Genomic DNA, 18,126 nt, shown 5'->3' with positions numbered 1-18,126 from the left:
CATTTTGTCAATTGAATACTTGTGTTTAGGGCTGGCTCTGTTCTTACTTCTCTTCTCCAGGCCTGAGACCAGACTCTTATCAGCGCTCGCCTCCCTTGACCTCAGCCACTTCCCTCGAGTGATCCCTCACTAAATCCCAGGGTTTCAAATTCCATATTGCTCAGATCCTGCCTTCGTGTCTGGTTCCCAAAGACATAATTCTGCCCCAGGCTCAGAGCAGGACTGAGCTTGGCCTCTCAGGCCTGGTTGCATCTTCGAGGATTCAGCCCAACTTTGAAAATTGGCCTCGAGTGTGGTCTGATCCTAATGTTCCCTTTCCCTCCTATAACTTCAAAGTGATGCCCAAATAAACTCCTGGTTCTCCCTTATCTGGTTTCTAAACTACTTCTTATCTAAAGTTCTTTTAAATAATAACTGCCATTCCTATAGGGAATTTGAGTGCTTTGAAAAGAATATCCTTAATAGAATCTGCCTGGCATCCTAACACTCAACTGAAACTGCTCAGGAAAAGGTCACCAATAACACCCTCCCATTATTGCCAAAACCAATAAACACAGTTCACTTATTGTCTCAGCATCTTCTCTGCAGCTTTGGCATTATTCAACATACCTTTGTTTTTATAGCTCTTTCTGCCCAAGTTTTCCCGGTGCTTCTCTATGCTAGCTTTCTACAATTGCTTTTGTCTGCCCAGCAGTCCCTTCACCTTGGCAATGCCCTGTTTGCCTGAATAGAGTGGGCCTGTGACCCTGGTGGGCCAATCATAATACTAAATCTCTGTCCTCAGTGATTGGTGCTGGGCTATGTCACGTGTCCCAAATCAGGCCAATCGGTTTTCACCTGGATTATCTCTCTGAAGCTTGTTTGAGAATACTTTAATCAATCAGTTTTGCTGTATAACACACATACTCAAAATCTCAGTGGCTTTTAACAACCAAAATTTATTTATTTATTCATTTTTGCCCAGGAGTCGACAAAGAAAGATTTGGCTGTGGTGAGGACAGTAAGAATTGCTTTCTGGTTTGCTTTATAGGTTTCTTTATTCTCCCTGGATGGTGGCTCCCTGGACATTGTCTTCTCAATAAGGGGCATAGGGCAAGCAGAACAGGGGATGCCTCTGAAGGTCTTGGCCAGAACTCACACTGTCACTCCATCCATATTTCCATTGGCTAAAGCAAGCCACATGGCCAAGTCCAACATCACTACTGGGTAGATGCCTCTAGTGGGGAAAGCTGCAGTTACTGAGCACTGGGTAAGGGTTATAATGCCAATATCCCCACATCTGAGGGCAGAAAGAACTGGGATCTAACCTGCCCACTCCCTTTACTTCATGAACCCAGGCTCTAAAGATAGACACCAGGAGCTGCTGTGGCTGTTACACCCTTGTGGGGTACAAGGAAGAAGCACATACCCCTAGGTCAGGCTCCTGCGTCCAGAGGCCTGACTCCATCATGACTTCCAGCTTTTAGTTGAGTTAATGAATGTTCCTTTGGCTTGGGAACCTGTCACTCACATGCTAGGAAACGTAGCAAACATATTCCCTCACCTCTCAAGTGGTCCTTGTTCAGCTGGTGTTCTATACTCGGTTCTTCTCTCTCTCTGGAATAGGAATTTGCAAACTGTAGCCTGTGGGCCAACTCAAGCCATCCTCTCACATTTGTAAATAAAGTTTTATCGGAACATAGTTCATCTATTTACTCACATGTTGTCTGTGGCTGCTTTCACATTGCAGTGGCAGAGTAGTTGTGACAGAGACCAGATGGCTCACAAAACCTAAAATATTTACTATCTAGCCCTTCACAGAAGAAGTTTGCTAACCACTGCTATAAAAGATGTTGGCCCCATGCTCTCCCTAGCCAATCTCAGATGCTCTTGTGCTGGCGAATCACAAATCTATTTTCCTGGCCCTGCCTTCAGCCTTCCACCTTGGATATCCAGTGCATCCCTTTCTGCCTGAATGCTCCACAAGCTTCCCAAAATTCAGTATCAAATTCAAACTGAACTTACCCTTTCCCATAAAGGTGCCCTCCCCACCCCCAGGCAATGATACTGCTTTTACACCCAGTAGCCCCAACTAGCAGACATTTTAGATCCTTCTTCCTCCATCTTGCCCCATCAGTAGGTTTCCACCAGTTTCCCTTCTTGGCATTTCTTAAATCTCTCTCCTTCTCTCCATCCTTTCTCATGCCTCTCTGTGTGAGTCACAACACACTCCTAACTTGTCTCTCTGTCTCTGGTGTCTCTCCACTGAAACCCGACCTGCCCATAGCCAGGAATCTGTCCCAGTACCTCCCTCATCTGGAGTGACTCCATGCTCCCTCAGTAGGATTTAAACCCAACCTTGATAACCCAACACTCAACAACCTCAATTTCCTGGCCCTGCTGTCCCCTGTGTCTGAGGATACACAGTCAGCCTTCCAGATCTGCAGGTTCCACATTCTTGGAATCAACCAACTATGGATTGAAAATATTGGGGGGCGCAGGGGATTGTGTATGTACTGAGCATGTATAGAACTTTTTTCTTGTCATTCCCTAAATGAGCTGGGACCAGTTTCATGGAAGACAATTTTTCCACATGTGGGGGCAGAGGATGATTTCAGGTTGACTCAAAGGAGCGCTCAACCTAGATTCCCTCCCATGTGCAGTTCATAGTAAAGTTCATGCTCCTAAGAGAATCCCTGATCTGACAGGAGACAGAGCTCAGGAGGTGATTTGAGCAATGGAGAGTGGGTATAAATACAGACGAACCTTTGTTCATTCACCCAATGCTCATCTCCTGCTGCTCTGTGGGTTCCTAGTGGCACAGGGATTAAAGATTCCCCCCCCCCAAAATACAGTAAAACTGTTTATATAGAACTTACATTGTATTAGGCATTGTAAGTAATGCAGAGGTGATTTACAGCATGTTAGAGGATGACCATAGGTTGGATACGAACATTATGCCCTTTTATATGAAGGGCCTGAGCATCCTTTGAGTTTGGTATCTGGAGGCTCTTAGAATCACTCCCCTATGGACACCGAAATCTGAATCTCATCTCACCCGACTGCTGTGGAATTGCTTCATGTGGATACACATGGACTCTGGTTTCCCTTGCATCTGTGTCTGTACTTGTGCTTGTCCTTCTGCCAGCCCTGGTCATTCTCACCTCCCTCTTTGCCCACTCATCTCAGGATGCACCATGGCAGCCACCCCTTTTGGTAGCCTTGCAGTGCCACCTTCTCTCCCAACCAGCTTATGCAACTTCTAGTCCTGGGCTCCTGGCCCTAAGTAAGCATTGGTGAACCGAGCTGAAGTACAAGGGGTTTTTCATTCACACTGAGTACTACTTAATGTGCACAAAAGCCTTTGAGATAAATATTATGATTCCCACTTTATAAATTAGGGAACCCAATCTCTTGTCCAGAGCCATGCAGCAGGCAAAGAACAGAACACAGCGCTTAATCCAGGTCTACCAATCTCAAATTTTTGAAACTTCTGACCACAAATCCTTGTGTTTTCACTGGATTAGCCTTTCATATTCATTATGAAATACAGTTACGAAGAAGCATATATGACATAAATGTGTATCTTCAAAAATAATAATAAAACGAATTCCTATCCAACTCACCACCAAATTTATGAACTAGAACATTGCAATTTTTTTTGGTTTCTTTTGTTTGTTTGTTTTTGTTGTTGTTGTTTTGAGACAGGGCTTGCTATGTAGTCCAGGCAAGCTTTCAACTCACTATGTAGCCTATGTTGGCCTCAAACTCACGGTAATCTTCCTGCCTCAGCCTCCTGAGTACTGGGATTACAGGCATGCACCACCACACCCAGTGCCAATTTCTGTATTTATCCAATATTCAAAGTTCATTTTTATTATCCCTTGCATTTTTTTAGGTTCTCTCACACATATACTCCTAAACAATATATTATCTAATTTTGTATGTGTCTGAATCATACTGTACATAAACTCCTATGGATTTGCTTTGAAAACCCTACATTGTGTTTGTGGGGTTCTTGCATGTTGATATGGGTGGCAGCTGAAGGTAAGCTGAAGTTAAGGCAGCTGCATCACTGTGTAGTATTCCACTGCATAAACATAGCAAATCTCACTTAACCATTGTTCCTGTTGACAGGCACTTGAGCTGTCTACAGGATTTTTGTTTTGTTTCTTGCTTTTGGGCTTGTATATCTTTCCTGGTGTCTCTGTATAGTAATATTTCTGGAGATGTACCTAAGACTGAAATTCACACACACACACATCTTCATTTTGTAAAATGTAATGAAATTTTTCTTATGAAAAATGCCTGTTTATGTTCTTCCCTATTTTTCCACTGGGTTCTCTGATTTTTTTTCTTATTAACCCATAGGAGTTATTTATATATTCTGGATATGACTCCTTTGTCAGTCATATGTGTGACTTGGTTTATGACTTCTCTTTTCACATTTTATGGCATCAGTGTATACAAGTCCTAAATCTGTTGTAATTGCACTTACCAATATTGTTCACTGTGCTTTGTATTTTTGTATTTGTCTAAGGAATCCCTTCCTAGTGTAAGGCTGATAACAGTAATAGCACTTACTGATCACTGTCTGTGTTTCAGGTACTTGTGATCTCCTTTCTACAGACGATGAATGAAAGCCTTGGAGAAATTAAGCAAGTAGGGCAAAGTTGCGCAGCAACAAGCAGTGCAGTCAGAATTGAACACAGGAAGTCTGCCTTCGTTGTCTGTACTCTAACAATTACCAAACCACCTTCGTAGAGATTGCCTCCTTTGTTATTCTAAAAGATCTAAAATTGTGCCATTCTCATTAAAGTCTCCAGTCTGGAGTTAGCTTTTGTGTCTGATGTGAGACACCTAAATTAATCTTTAACTAAAACCCTGCTCCAGTGTGCACATTTCCCCTAGGAAAAAAAATCACAGCCTTCTCTCTCTTCTCTACTAGACAGCAGTTCTCTTTCCTTGAAGGTCTCTTTTTCATTTGTAAAATTCTTATTGTAACAACTAGCGGTGACTGATTCTTGCTAAAAATATATATATATATTTTGAGACAGGGTCTCGCTATGTTTTCCAGCCTGGCCTTGAACTCTCCATGTAGCCCAAACTGGCCTTGAATTTTCAATAATCCTCCTGCCTCAGCCTCCTGAGTGCTGGGATTACAGGTGTGTGCCACCACACCCAGCTAAAGATGAATTTTTTTAAAAGAGTATGATCCCAAGCAAGGTGGGGGGAATATAATCCTGCTCTCCAGGGTCATGGTGAGGTCCAGCTTCAAATGATGTGTCACCAGAAAAGAATACTTCAAATTAACTGAGGAAGACAAATTTCCATGTTGCTGAGGGTAGGGGGTTGATCAAACGCTTGGCATCCTGCAGAGGGAACAGGATATCCCCAAAGAAAACCTGTAAGAAGCAGAGGCCTTCGAAAAGCAGGAACAGTCTCCACAGTCGCGCCCACAAGACTGGGACCAAAATAGTTCTCTCGGCACTCTTGCCGCCTCCTTGTGAACTGTGTGGGAAGGGACTCTGGTCACGAATTGTTCATTTCAGCCACCCACACTCACTAGGACAGCGGCAGCAATGGCAGTGGCATCTTGGAATCTGTCGGAACGACGTAAGCTCTGCATCACATCTTTTCTGTACCAAGTACCATCTTCTTCCAAATTAGAGGTTTTCAACAAATCGAAAGAAACTGAAAAAAAAAATTTTAAGTTAAAAAATCAAACAGGAACAAGCTAAGGGTAGCAGAGTAATGGGGCCAAATCATAAAGTGTCTCATATGTCAGTTCTAGAATGTGTGGACTTTACAGTGTCAATAAGAAGGGTTCGAGGCATTTTAAAGAGGAAAGTAACACGATCAGTATAGTAATTTGTGTGTGCATGACTTGTTACAATCTGGCTCATAGAAAACACTAAGGAATGATTGTGCCAGGCACTGCTGGTCCCCTCTACCACCCCCACTCTATCCTTGTTCCTCCTGGATGGGAGAACTCACCGCCACTCTCAAGGCTCAAAATACCCAAGAATCACTTTCCCAGCCTCCCTTGCTGATAGAACATGGGCACATGACCTAGTCCTGGCCAATGGGATAGAGGGAAAGCTGCTAGGGGGATTCTGGAAGTTTTCCTTTCCAAAGGGACCAGGCCAATCTTTCAGGTGTGACAGAGCAGAAAAATCAAAGTGATAACAGCATAAACCCACATTGAGAAACATTTTCTCTGAGATAAAAGATCTTTATTATTTAAGCCTCTTTTGTTTGATATTCTATTACTTGCACCCTAAAATATATCAAGAGAAATAAGTATTTAATAAAGTCACCAACACAAATTGATGTGAGGTTATAGAAAATATCACAAATAAACTCTTTCAGCCAAGCTTGGCAGTGCAGTCCTGTAACCCCAACCCTCCGGGGGCTGAGGCAGGAGGATCGTCATGAGTTCAAGGCAAGTCTGGGCTACATAGTGAGTTCAAGGCCATCCTGAACTACATAATGAGTCCTTGTCTCAAAAACAAAACAAATAAACTCTTTTTCCTCCAGATATTTATTTGAAATAAATCAGCCTTTTAAAATTGGGAATAGTTAACTACCACTACCATTATTAAATGTTCACTGAACTTTTGGTTGCTTAAGCAAGAAAGTACACACTTGCAAAATGGCTTGTTTTTTCTGTATCTCAAATGACTTTCTCACTTTCTTTTCTCATTTGCACATTTGTCAATGTTCAGTCACAGCCTTCTCTCCCTGTTCCCTGCTAGACAGCAATTCTCTTTGCTTGAAGGTCTCTTTTTCATGAGGTCATGAAGTTAAAGTATATTATTTAAGAAGAATTTCAGCATGGTGTACACAAAAGAATTCCAAGTCCCAGTGCTTTGGCCAACAATGTGGAATCACAGAACACATAATTCTCAAAGGGAAGGAGCTCTTCCAGATCAGCAGGTAACTAACACAGAACCTGAAAACCAATAAAACCAGAACATCTGGTTAGAGTTCTTTGGATTGTTTATAATATTTGTCTCCCATTCTAAATTTTTATACACAGTACCTGGCAAATGTTCAGGGTTCCCTCTGTTCCTATGTGAAGGAAACCCTGCCCAGTCAACAGATACCGGACAGGGTCCTGTAACTAGAGACCCTTCCTCAGAATCTCTTAAGGGCTGGTCCCGAGGTCTAATTGCGGGAATCTTTATTCTCATCGCTCACAATATTTTTGGGACCCCCGTGACTTTTCCATGTGCAAACAACGTCAAATCTATGTAAGACATCCTCGCACCCGTGACAGAGAACTGGACTGGCCAGGTAGACAGGGGCGAAGTTAGCTGCTTTGCATTACTCAATGCTCCTTTCCCTCCCATTCACTTGGGCAAGTAATCGCTATGCCCGAGCACCCTGGGGCAGGCGGCTTGGTGCGGCCAGGGCCGGCCAGGTGTTGCCAGGCGGACGCGCGGGGTCTCCGGGGGGCCGGCGCAGGGCTCGGCACCTGCGCCCTGGGGGGCGGGGGCAGGTGGCCTCGCCTGGGCCCGCAGGAAGTGGCGGCGCGCGGCTTGCAGGCGGGGCGCGGTACGGCCGGCGCCCGAGAGGACCTGATGGCGGCGCCGGAGCGCGCGGGCCCTGGGGACGCCGCAGCGGCAGCCCTGGACGAGCTGTCTCGGAACCTGTCTTACTGGGCGCCAGGCGCGGGCAACGGCTCGCTGTCGGGCGCGTGGTACCGCAGGAACCAGGTAAGGTCGCCACCGGGGCGGGGACCCCTGGCTCCAGCGCCTCCTGCGCAGCCCAGGACCCCGGGCTACCCGCCCGGGAGTAGCTGGCCGGCGATGTCGCCGTGCGTCGGCCGCAGCGGGGACCCCCAGCTTCCTCCTGGCCTCGGCCGCTGGGCGGGGAGGCACAGCCTGCGGCCTGGCCCCTGCGTCTCACTGCTGGGCCTCTGTGTCCCTCTCCAGCCGGAGTCAGCCCTCATCTCCCAGAAGGATTCTGGGGATGTGGGGTGAATTTCCACCCATTTTCATCCTAGGATCCTTTTACAGTACACAAACAAGTGACATTGTTTCCCGAAGCAGGAAATCTTGAAAGGCATCCGCGTGTCAGCCGCGCGCAGATGCGCTCCGGGTGTCCCCAGGACACTTCCGCAGTGCGGGTCTCCGCAGAGCACTTCCATTTCCTTGCGAGGATCTCTGATACTCTCAGGTTGCAGCGGCCTGACTCTCAGGCTCTTCATCGCTGGCCCTTTGGGAAAACATTGTCAGCCTAAACATCACCAGTTTACGCTGGAAATATACATCGAACGAGATCAAAGGGGATTGGAGCAGCCCATTTATTTTTGGCTGGGTCTCAGATCAGAAAAAAGTTTTGGCCTAGCCTAGTCCCTAGCAGTATTTATGGTCTTTCAAGTGGGGGCAAGTGAGCTTGATGCGGTGGATCCAGGCTTCCTTCTGTTTTCATAAGTGTGTTACTTTGTTCTTATTCTTTAGCAAAACCATGAGTCTTTTTATTTCACAAAAATACAATCATAAAATATTTGTTGGTGTTGATCTAAGTGGGGGATCTTAACCAGTATCAAAGGTTTAGATTCCTTTTATGTTTGAAAAGTGTCTCAAATGTTAGTTTCTGAACTCAGATGACAATTTATTTGTACAAAGAATAAATATACCACCTTACAGGTTTTCAGCAGAGGGGAGAGTATTGTTTCAAGTCTGTTTTACCACAAAAGATACTAAAAGAGAAAAAGTGGAGACTAAGAGACTTATCCCATATCCCCTTCCTTCCAGCCACAGGAATTACAAAGAAGAGAATCACTTTTTATGAGAAGTTCTTTGAGTGTATCTGTACTGCTATGCTTACACTAGAAGCATTTCCAATAAAAATGTAAGAATCATCCCCCCTTGGTAAATATAGTAAGAGTTAGTAGCTGTCACCTACCATGGCATCATCTAGAGGAAAACATTGTTGTCACAGCGGAAACCTCTGGGGTCATTAGTTTTCTTTAACATTTCCTGGAATTCTTGATAGTCTTGGCTCTCTGATACCCAAAAACAGATTATCGTGTGACATAAATGTGAAGCAAATAAGGTTTGCAAGGCTAAACTTGTCTTCGACAGTGCATACCTGCTCATGTTAGAAGGGTGTATCCAGAATATGCTAATTGAAATCACTGAGCTGGCATCTTAACTGTTGCTGGTTTGAGATAAAACTATATTAGCCTCTTCTGTTACTGTACAAATTTAGACCATCTTATGAGACCATGGTATTTATTCTTTTAGTCATTGCTAAAAAGATAATTACAGTACTTTTGATTTAAGCAAAAGTAAAAATTGGGTTTTTTAAGCCACTCAATAAATTGAGTGCCTGTAGAGTTGGTCAGGCCAATAAAACTAAAATGGAGTCCAGTTTTTATTTTATTTTATTTTTGACACTAACTGAAATTGCAATGGCCAAATATGGGGATGGCTTCAGAGAAACAAAGTATGAGATAAAAGTTTGTGACTTCCATAACTGGCTAGACAGGGTTTAGTGATGCTTGTTTGTTTCTATCAGTCTCAGCACATCTGAAATACCTGTACAGGGGTTCTTCGCTGATAGCTCGCTGTGTGTGCCCTTCACGGGGATTGCCCTCTGGTCTGATCAGTTAACCTTATTCTGTGGAAAAGGACTGGCTCTTTGAAATGTTTCCATGGCATAGGTGAAGGTTTAACATGGCCATTTAGAACCTGTGTTGTCTCAGGCGGAAATGTAATTGTTTCTGGAGGAGAACATCTCAATGCAAGTTGGGGAGGATGTTTGGAAGAGCCAGAGAGGTGAGGCTGTTGCCCTTTGGCACTTGGGAGCCCACTTACTTGTTTAAAAGCCCCTATAGCAGTCTAGACATGGCACACTGAGTTCTGCAAGAGTATTTTTTTATATTGGATCCACAAGTTCTCAATGCAAGAAGATAATGTTCTAAGATGTGTTTTGAGCTCACTGCTGTGTACACAGCACTGTGGGGCTATTCAATATGGTCCAAGACCCAGATTCTTTGTTCAAGGAATGCTATTAGATGCTTGGGATGATGTAAGTAACTCCAAAACAAGGAGTAGTGGTGTCGTGTGAGTGAAGTAAAGGCCTACAGAGATTCAGAGCAAGGTGGCTCTCAGCAGGGCCCACCGGGCATGTGTTTGTAGAGTGGTGTTTGAGCTGGACATTAAGGATGGGCAGCATTTTGCAGTAGGAATACATAGGCGGAGGGCATTCCACCAAAGGGAAGGACCTGGAGACCAAGAAGTGGCCACCGTGGTCTGGGCAGCTGTCCTTCTGAACTGTTCCTACCTAGAGTGCAATTCATTGGCCATTGGTAGTTGCAGTGGGAGACAAAGACTGACTGTAACGTGTAAATAGGGTTTGGGGCCTTGGCTGTGGTCCTGGATTGCCTGAAAGGACTGGTGAAGAAGTTTAGACTTTATCTTGTAGATAATGTGGAGCCACTGGAGTTTTTGTTTTGTTTTGTTACGGGGCTTTGTGGTTTGATTGGTTGGTTGGTTGGTTGGTTTTGAGTGGAAAGTGTGAGAATCAAAGCAAATTAAATAACGTAAACTTAAATTAAAGTTAGTAGAAGGCAGAAGCCTCAAACTGGCCAGTTACGGGCTAAGTCCAGTACCTAGATGTGTCTTATTTGACCTGCAGAGAAGTTGAAAAACTTCCGCCAACATTTAAAACTGACATTAACCATACAATTTCAAATTTCCATCATCTTCTTAAATATTAGAAATTCTAGCACCCTGGAGCCCTGTCTCCCACAGGATCACTGTAAGCTCTCCTCTTTGGTCCCTCCTTTCGGTCCCTTTCATTCCTTTTACCTGCTGACCCCTATAGGTGGCATCTAATTTGCTGCAGGCTGTTAGAAGTTGTTGTCTTGCTTGTTGCTAACTAGCTGCATGTACTTGAGCAAGTCACTTCATTCCTCAGGGTCTCAGCTTCCTGGTAAAATTAGTTTTGGCACAAAACTGTCCAGGCCCCCCTTCTGCTATGTGGATCAATAAATAAGGATCAAGCCAGAAGAGGAGTGGAGGGTTACCCAAGTGAGGAGGAAGACGGGAAACACTGAAAAGGAGGGTTCCGTTCTGGGTTCATTAGAGGTGTACACATTGCTAATAACTAAATTCACAAAGACATTATTAGGTTTGTTCTGCAACAGGGCAAGATGAAAAATTCAGAATTTCCTTTTATTTGAACTTTTGATCCTCAAGGCCTTGAATTTTGAAAATCAACTGATTGAAAGGAAAATTGATACAACTTGGCAGGGAAGAGGCAAAGTGAAGAGACTGACATTTGTTATGCATTTTCTATGTGACACTTTATAGCTGTTATCTAATTTGAGCCCCCAATAACCTTGTAAGGTACACATTATCCTCACTGTTCATGTAAGGAAACTTGTGTCGAATAACTCACCCCAAGATCTTATAGCAAGTGGGTTTCAGGCAAAGTTATTTTTATTCCATGCCTGAAGGACATTGCTAAAGACTGAGGCTTGAAAAGAATGTGGTGGTAAGAGTAAATGTGAAGGGAGAAATGAACGCTTATCTTGCCGTACTTAAGAAAAATAGCAGTGAGTTTTATATTGCCCTTTTATTGATTTTTGCTTTGCTATCATTTATCTCTTTTCTGCCACTAGCTGCATAGGACTGTGTCTTAAAGAAAAGTGCCAAAACTTTCAAATAATCAAAGGGCTGGGTAGAAGTTGTTGATCATTTCCAGCTCTTTCCTAAGAAAAATAAGTTTTGCTTTTACTTTTTTTTTTTTTTTTTTTGCCTGCCTTATACATCCAATGTGGCATTTTTCCTTTACCACATTGTCATGGAGATGAAGGAAGAAAAAAGCAGATTACCTCAAAGCAATTATATCAGTGCTTTTTTTATTAACAACAAAAAGGAACTTTCTATTCAGGGAACTGAGTTTTAGTGCTCTTGTGAATTTGGCAGACCAGGTGTTTGTATTTAAATCTACCTGACACTCTCCTTATGGCTTGATTCATACTAACTAGTTATAATATTTCCATTGATGTATCCGGCCAAATCCAGGCTAGAAACTTAGCCAGTTTGCAGATTTACATGGCCTGATTTCTTCAAAAATTATTGTTATAGGGCCAGGGATTTAGCTCAGTGGTTCTGCCACTGCCTGCCCTGCAAGCACAAGGGCCCGAGTTCAATCCCCGGTCCAAAAAAAGAAAAAAGAAAAAAAATTATTGTTAAAAGGAAAAAATAGGGACAGGCTAGAGAAAGACATAGTAGATTCAGTAGCATTAAAAGACACAGTAGGAAAAGAAACCCTTCAAGTATAATGATTGGGGTGCAGGTTTGGATGATAAATCTATAAGGAAAAGCAAGAAAGTGATTGCTTCAAAGTCAGGCCTGTGATTCTTTGGTTGAAGGGTGGGCATTGTGATGGGATGGGGCAAAGGGAGGCTTGATGGGCCCCAGTTTCTGTTTCTTGCTCTCAATAATGGTTAGAAGGGTGTTTGCCTTATAATAATTTGTTGTAGCAATTCATCCAGATAATTATCTTTGTAGCTTTCTATATTATGTTCTAAAAAGTTTTTCAAAGAATATTACCATCACTGTGACCACTCAACCTGCAGGAAATGTGTGCCATATTCCTTTTGTTTGGTTACAATTATTTAAACAGCTTCTTTTAAAAATCTTGATGCTTGAGTTCGATCCCCAGTACCAGAGGAAAAACAAAAAAAAACTTGATGCTTGTTCAGATTGGCCTTTGAGAGCTCACCAGGAAAGAATGATATTCTCAAAGCTATTCTTTTTGCTTCTATTAGTGCAGTTTTGAAAGCTCAGCCTCTTTACTAGATTTGTTGGCAAGTTTCTTAATTTCTCCATTTCTTGGCACTCTCTGTTGAAATGGAAATCATACACATATACGTACCTTATAGGGTTGTTGTAAGAATAAAATAAGATAGTGCATGTCAAACAGTTAACAAGGTACCAAAAATATAGAAAGTACATTAGCTATTAGTAGTAGTTTTACAATCAGCCTGTATTATAGGAAATGTCAAAAAACATTGATTTCTTTTTTTTTTTTGGTATGGGGGATCGAATGTAGGACCTTGTGCTTGAGAGGCAGGCTGCACCGCTAAGCTAAATCCCCAGCGCTTTCTTTAATGTATAACCACTGTCTTCATACCTGGAGCCTCTTCTCTTTGATGTTGGCCTCCTCCTTACTCTCTAAGAGTAGTTATATTCCAGAACACTTGCAAATTGGAGTCATTTTGTTTCTGATCACTTGGTATCTTGAGGTGCTAAGACAAGGATTCTTCCCATGTCTTTTGCCACTTTCTGGTCTTCTAGGTTGGGGAGATACAGGGTGTGTAGTACTGGTAACAGCTGGCAGAGGTGCTTAGTGACAGTAGTGTGATCATATTTCATGGTTATACTTTAACCAAACAGAGGGCCAGCACTCTCAGCCTAAGAAGCCTCATTTAGGGCTAACATAAAACTTTGTGCCATTTATTTTAGTTTAAATTTTTGTTGTGTTTTTGTTTTTGTTTTCCCCTAAAGAACCAATATTTCCCAATATTCAGTTTATTCCTTTCATTAGCCACCCTCACCCCTCGCCCAACATTTCAACTGACTTATGTTTTACATGAAGTCAGATCTCTCCATTCAGCCTGCAGTGGGCCAGCAAGGGATCCTAATTACCCAGGGCCTGGCAGATAATGCTCTTCTTCCCCTTTCCAAGATATACACACCTCACTTTTGCCTCACCTTGTCACTTGCCTGGCCCGTGGTCACTCTCAGCTTAGTCACTTTTCATACTGACACACATCAAGAGGTGCTGACTGTGTAAACATAGGTGGATATATGTTTAGTCATATGCTCCATGCCTCACTGAGGATTGTATTTAGTCAATGTTCCTTTAAAGACCCACCCTAAGCTTAGCAGGTCATACTAGATCTGCATGAAATAAATGTCCTGCTGCCTACCTGTCACCTCAGCACTGGTTTCCTAAATCACCAGAACTGTTTTGCAATTCTCAAATTGTTTCCTTCCTTTTTGCTTTATGGTATTGGGATTGAACCCAGGGCCTCGTGCATGCTAAGCAAGCGCTCCACTAAGCTATACCCCTCAGCCCACTCAGATTGTTTCCCTCTCAAGAACTTGGACACCTGGCCTGACTTCTTTAGCTTCTAATCGAAGTCAGTTTCTCTTCTGGCATTTGAACTAGGTTTACCTACCAAGAATGCTTTGAAAGTTGAGGCTTTAAATTGCAGGTTATACAAAACTCAACGTTATTGGCTTAAATAACAACAACAACAACAACAACAACAAAGTGAATCTGTTTGGATGAAGTAAAAAGCTAGAATTCTGGGTACAGGCAAGCTTTGATCAGGGACTGTCCAAAATGGTAAACACCCAGTTTCTCAGTCTCATTTTATTCTTCAGGGTTGATGGCCCCACCTTTAGCAGGCTTACCTCTCTAGGCAACATACTTCACTGCCAGAAGGAAAAGTTTGATTTTCACAGATATAATGAGAAAACATGGGCTATAGTCTGACTAGATGAGGTTCAATCCATGTTCTGTCTCATGTCAGTCACCAAGATTCTGGTCTTGGTGTCCATGAATCATATGGGTACGCCAAGGAAGGACTGGACAGCCTCATGAAATAAGGGTCCTGTAACCAAAAGAAAGGGGGACTGTGTGATCCACCTCTTGTGAATTATTAACTCCTCCTCCTGTGAATTATCGTCTTCTCGGGCAGCTCTCGGGCTGATGTATATCTCAACTTATCTAGGATCTTCCTTTTCTATATTCTGGCTCACATGAGTATCACCCTGCACCCCCCCCCAAAAAAAACAGTTCTCCATTTAGTTTGCCTTGTCTTTGTGAGTAAGACTTGGGCAGTAATAGAATTAACTTCCAAAACATTTTCATTAGTATTATTTCTAGGCAGTGACTTATTTCTAAGTTCTAGATTTATCCTCTCTCTATCAAAGAAATTCTAGAAAAGCCTCTAGTCTTTTCAACTGATGGAAAAATCAAAGAGAGAAATCTGGATCAGCTAATCAACAATGAGGGCTGAAATGTAATCAAAATTCCATCTAATAAAAATCATGAGGGCCAGGGATTTAGCTCAGTGGTTCTGCCGCCTGCCTTGAAAGCTCAAGGACCCAAGTTTGATCCCCAGAGCAACAACAACAAAAAAATCATGAGCAGAGACCTTCTTAATAGAGTAGTGTTGGGCAATGATATATCTTTTTTATGACACACTTTTTTTGTATCTTTTTTAAAAGTCAGAAAAAATGGAGTGTATCCTCAAAATGTAGCTGTATCTTTGTGATGTACATGTGTGTATGTAGGTATGTGTATCTGAATGAGAGAGAGACAGAGAGACAGACAGAGAGAGAGAGGGAGAAAGAGGATGCTTTTAAAATATTTGAAAAACTTTCCAAAAAAATAAAAATAGAATTATTATATCATCTATGTGGAGGTTAAATTTAATTGTGGCAACTTGATTGGCTTGGGGACCACTCAGGGGATTAGTAAAGCACACTTCTGGGTGTGTCTGGGTGGGTCATGGAGGCATGATATTGGGATTTGTATCTCATCCCTGGCCCTTTTCTCTATGGTGCTATTCCCCTGCTCTGCTTCTCAGTTGCCATGAGCTAAGCAGCTTTGTTCCACCATGCTCTTCTGCCACAGTGTTCATGTCTTGCAGCCAGCTAACCATGGACTGAATCCCCTGAAATCATGAGCCAAATTAAACTTCTCCTTTAAGTTGTGGATGTCAAGTATTTGGTCCCAGTGATGGGAAAGCTAATACAGAAAATTGGTACTGAAGAAGTGGGGTAGTTGCCATGTCTGTACCTAACAATGTACAAAAAAATTTCATTTTGTGGAAACCAACAGTATTTCTTTCCCTTCCAAGGCTTAATAACATTCCACTATGCACCTATACCACATTTTCCTTTATCTAGTCCTCTGTTGATGGACACTTAGGCTGATTCCATAATGTGACTAATATGAGTAGTGCTGCAGTGACTATGGGAGTACAGATATTTCTTCAACGTACTGATTTTAAATCTTCTCGGTAAATATTCAGATATGGGTCTGCCCAGGGAATTAGTAAAGCACACTTCTGGGAGTGTTCAGGTAGGTCATTGAAGCATGACCTTAGGTTCTATATTGGTCTCTGGCCCCTTTCTCTAGGGTGCTGATCCTCTGCTCTCATTCCTGGCTGCCATGAACTAAGCAGCTTTGCTCATCCACCCCCTTTCACCCACAATATTCCTGCCTTGCAGCCAGTCAATCACAGACTGAATCCCCAGAAATGACTAGCGAGATAAATTGTGAGTGTTGTGAGTATCAGGTATTTAATCTCAGCAACAGAAAAGCTGGCTAATACAGTCCAGCAATCCCACATCTGAATATTCTAATACATTATGCTGAGTGAAATAACCCAGGCACAGAAAGACAAACACCTCATGTTCTCGCTTCCATGTGGAATCTAAAACAATTGAACTCATAGAAGCAGGGAGTAGAATGACAGTCACAAAAGCTGAAAAGTGGGAGGACCAAGTCTCAGGAGGAATACAATGAGTACTTTTGAGATCTATTGCACAGATGGTGAATATAGTTAATAATAGTGTATTGTACTTCTCAAAATTGCTAAAAATAAGTTTCAAATGTCCTCACTATAAAAATGGTAAGCATTGAGGTAGGGGCTTCCGGAGCACCATTCCACCACTCCCAGAACAGAGGAAGGGACTTCCAGGCCCACTGTTCCACCTCTCCCAGTGCAGAGAAAGGGACTTCAGGGCTTCCATTCCATAGCTCCTAGCACAGAGGAAGGGGCTTCTGGGACACCATTGCATTGCTCCCAGTGCAGAGGTAGGGGGTTCCAGGACACCATTCCACTGCTCCCAGTGCAGAGGAAGGGGCTTCTGAGCTGCTGTTCCACCACTCCTAGCCCAGAGGAAGGGACTTCCGGGCCACCATACCACCACTTCCAGCACAGAGGAAAGGGCTTCAGGGCTGCCGTTCCACTACTCCCAGCACAGAGGAAGGGGCTTCTGGGCCACCATTCCAGCACTCCCAGTGCAGAGGTGGTGAGCTGCATAGGCGCCAACAGCACGCCACACCCTTCAAATGAGAAGACACATAAACAAGTCTCAAAACCAGACTTCCAGATCACCTACTGCAACCCAAAAGGGAAATGAGATGGAGCACTCTCATACTCAACCACCTGGACTCCCTGAACTGGCAACAAAAGGGGATCTGGAAAAAATGAAATCAGAAATAATTTCTCAGATAACAGCAGAGATTGTGCTTATAGTGAAAGACATAATTAATAAATCTAGAGAGGAGCTCAGGAACATGATGGAATCCCAACATAGGAAACAAATGGAATCCATAAAACAGATACAAACAGATTTCCAGGAGATTAAAAACTCCATCAAAAGTCTACACAACAGAATGAGCCAATGTGAGGATAGAATTTCACATATAGAAGATAAGATTGCAATGAGTGACCAGGAAAAGAAAAATTGCTTGAAAATTGTAAGAGAACATGAGAAATCAATCCAGCAGCTCCTAGACAATGCAAAGAAGAATAACATAAGACTGATTGGAGTCAATGAAGAAACAGGAAAGAGGGCAGATGACATAAAAAGAACTGTTCACAGAAGTGATGGCAGAACACATTCCATGCAGTGGAAAAGAACATGACATACAAATCAGTGAGGCATATAGGACTCCAACTAGCCTTGATCAAAAAAATTCTACACATAGGCATATAATTGTTAAGATTCCAGAAACCCAACAGAAGAACAAAGTTCTACAAGCAGTGAGAGAAAAGAAACAAATCACATACAAAGGAAAGCCCATCAGAATCACAGCAGACTTCTCAACACAAACCATCAAGGCAAGAAGAGCTTGGAGTGACATATTCCAAGCCCTAAAAGAAAACAGCCTCCAACCCAGATTGATGTACCCTGCAAAACTATCTTTCAAAATGGATGGAGAAATAAGATACTTTCATGACAAAGAGCACCTTAGGAACTTCATGAATACCAAACCAGCACTCCAAAGAATTTTACACAATATCCTAGGAACAGATATTGAGGATCACAACCCCAGAAAGCAAAGCAGAATGAACCCATCTGGCATGAC

The 18,126-nt window shown here is 42.9% G+C and overlaps 1 protein-coding gene and 1 long non-coding RNA gene across 4 annotated transcripts in view; one reads left to right on the top strand and one right to left on the bottom strand.

Annotated features, from left to right (window-relative positions):
* Nucleotides 1-667: 667 nt before the first annotated feature.
* Nucleotides 668-18,126, bottom strand: part of LOC110350334 (uncharacterized) — a 46,774-nt gene continuing 29,315 nt past the window's right edge. The window contains exon 4 of one of the 2 annotated variants that reach the window (XR_002396823.2): nucleotides 668-5,673. This is a non-coding gene — a long non-coding RNA (uncharacterized LOC110350334). Of the gene's footprint in view, nucleotides 5,674-12,534; nucleotides 14,630-18,126 lie in introns of those variants that run through there. The other variant, XR_002396824.2, reaches the window with a different exon arrangement.
* The window catches only part of Nipal2 (NIPA like domain containing 2), an 88,620-nt gene continuing 77,986 nt past the window's right edge, over nucleotides 7,493-18,126 (top strand). The window contains exon 1 of one of the 2 annotated variants that reach the window (XM_021262681.2): nucleotides 7,493-7,700. In XM_021262681.2, coding sequence (XP_021118340.1) covers nucleotides 7,566-7,700 — 135 coding nt within the window. In that variant the 5' untranslated portion in view covers nucleotides 7,493-7,565. The remainder of the gene's footprint in view (nucleotides 7,701-18,126) is intronic. The other variant, XM_004850154.4, reaches the window with a different exon arrangement.

This window comes from Heterocephalus glaber, unplaced genomic scaffold, assembly GCF_053883595.1.
Source record: "Heterocephalus glaber isolate CG9 unplaced genomic scaffold, H.glaber_assembly_v1.0 deba00001555, whole genome shotgun sequence".
Classification (NCBI taxonomy): Eukaryota; Metazoa; Chordata; class Mammalia; order Rodentia; family Bathyergidae; genus Heterocephalus; species Heterocephalus glaber.
The sequence above is the reverse complement of the archived record's forward strand: the minus strand, read 5'-3'. Positions and strand labels throughout refer to the sequence as shown.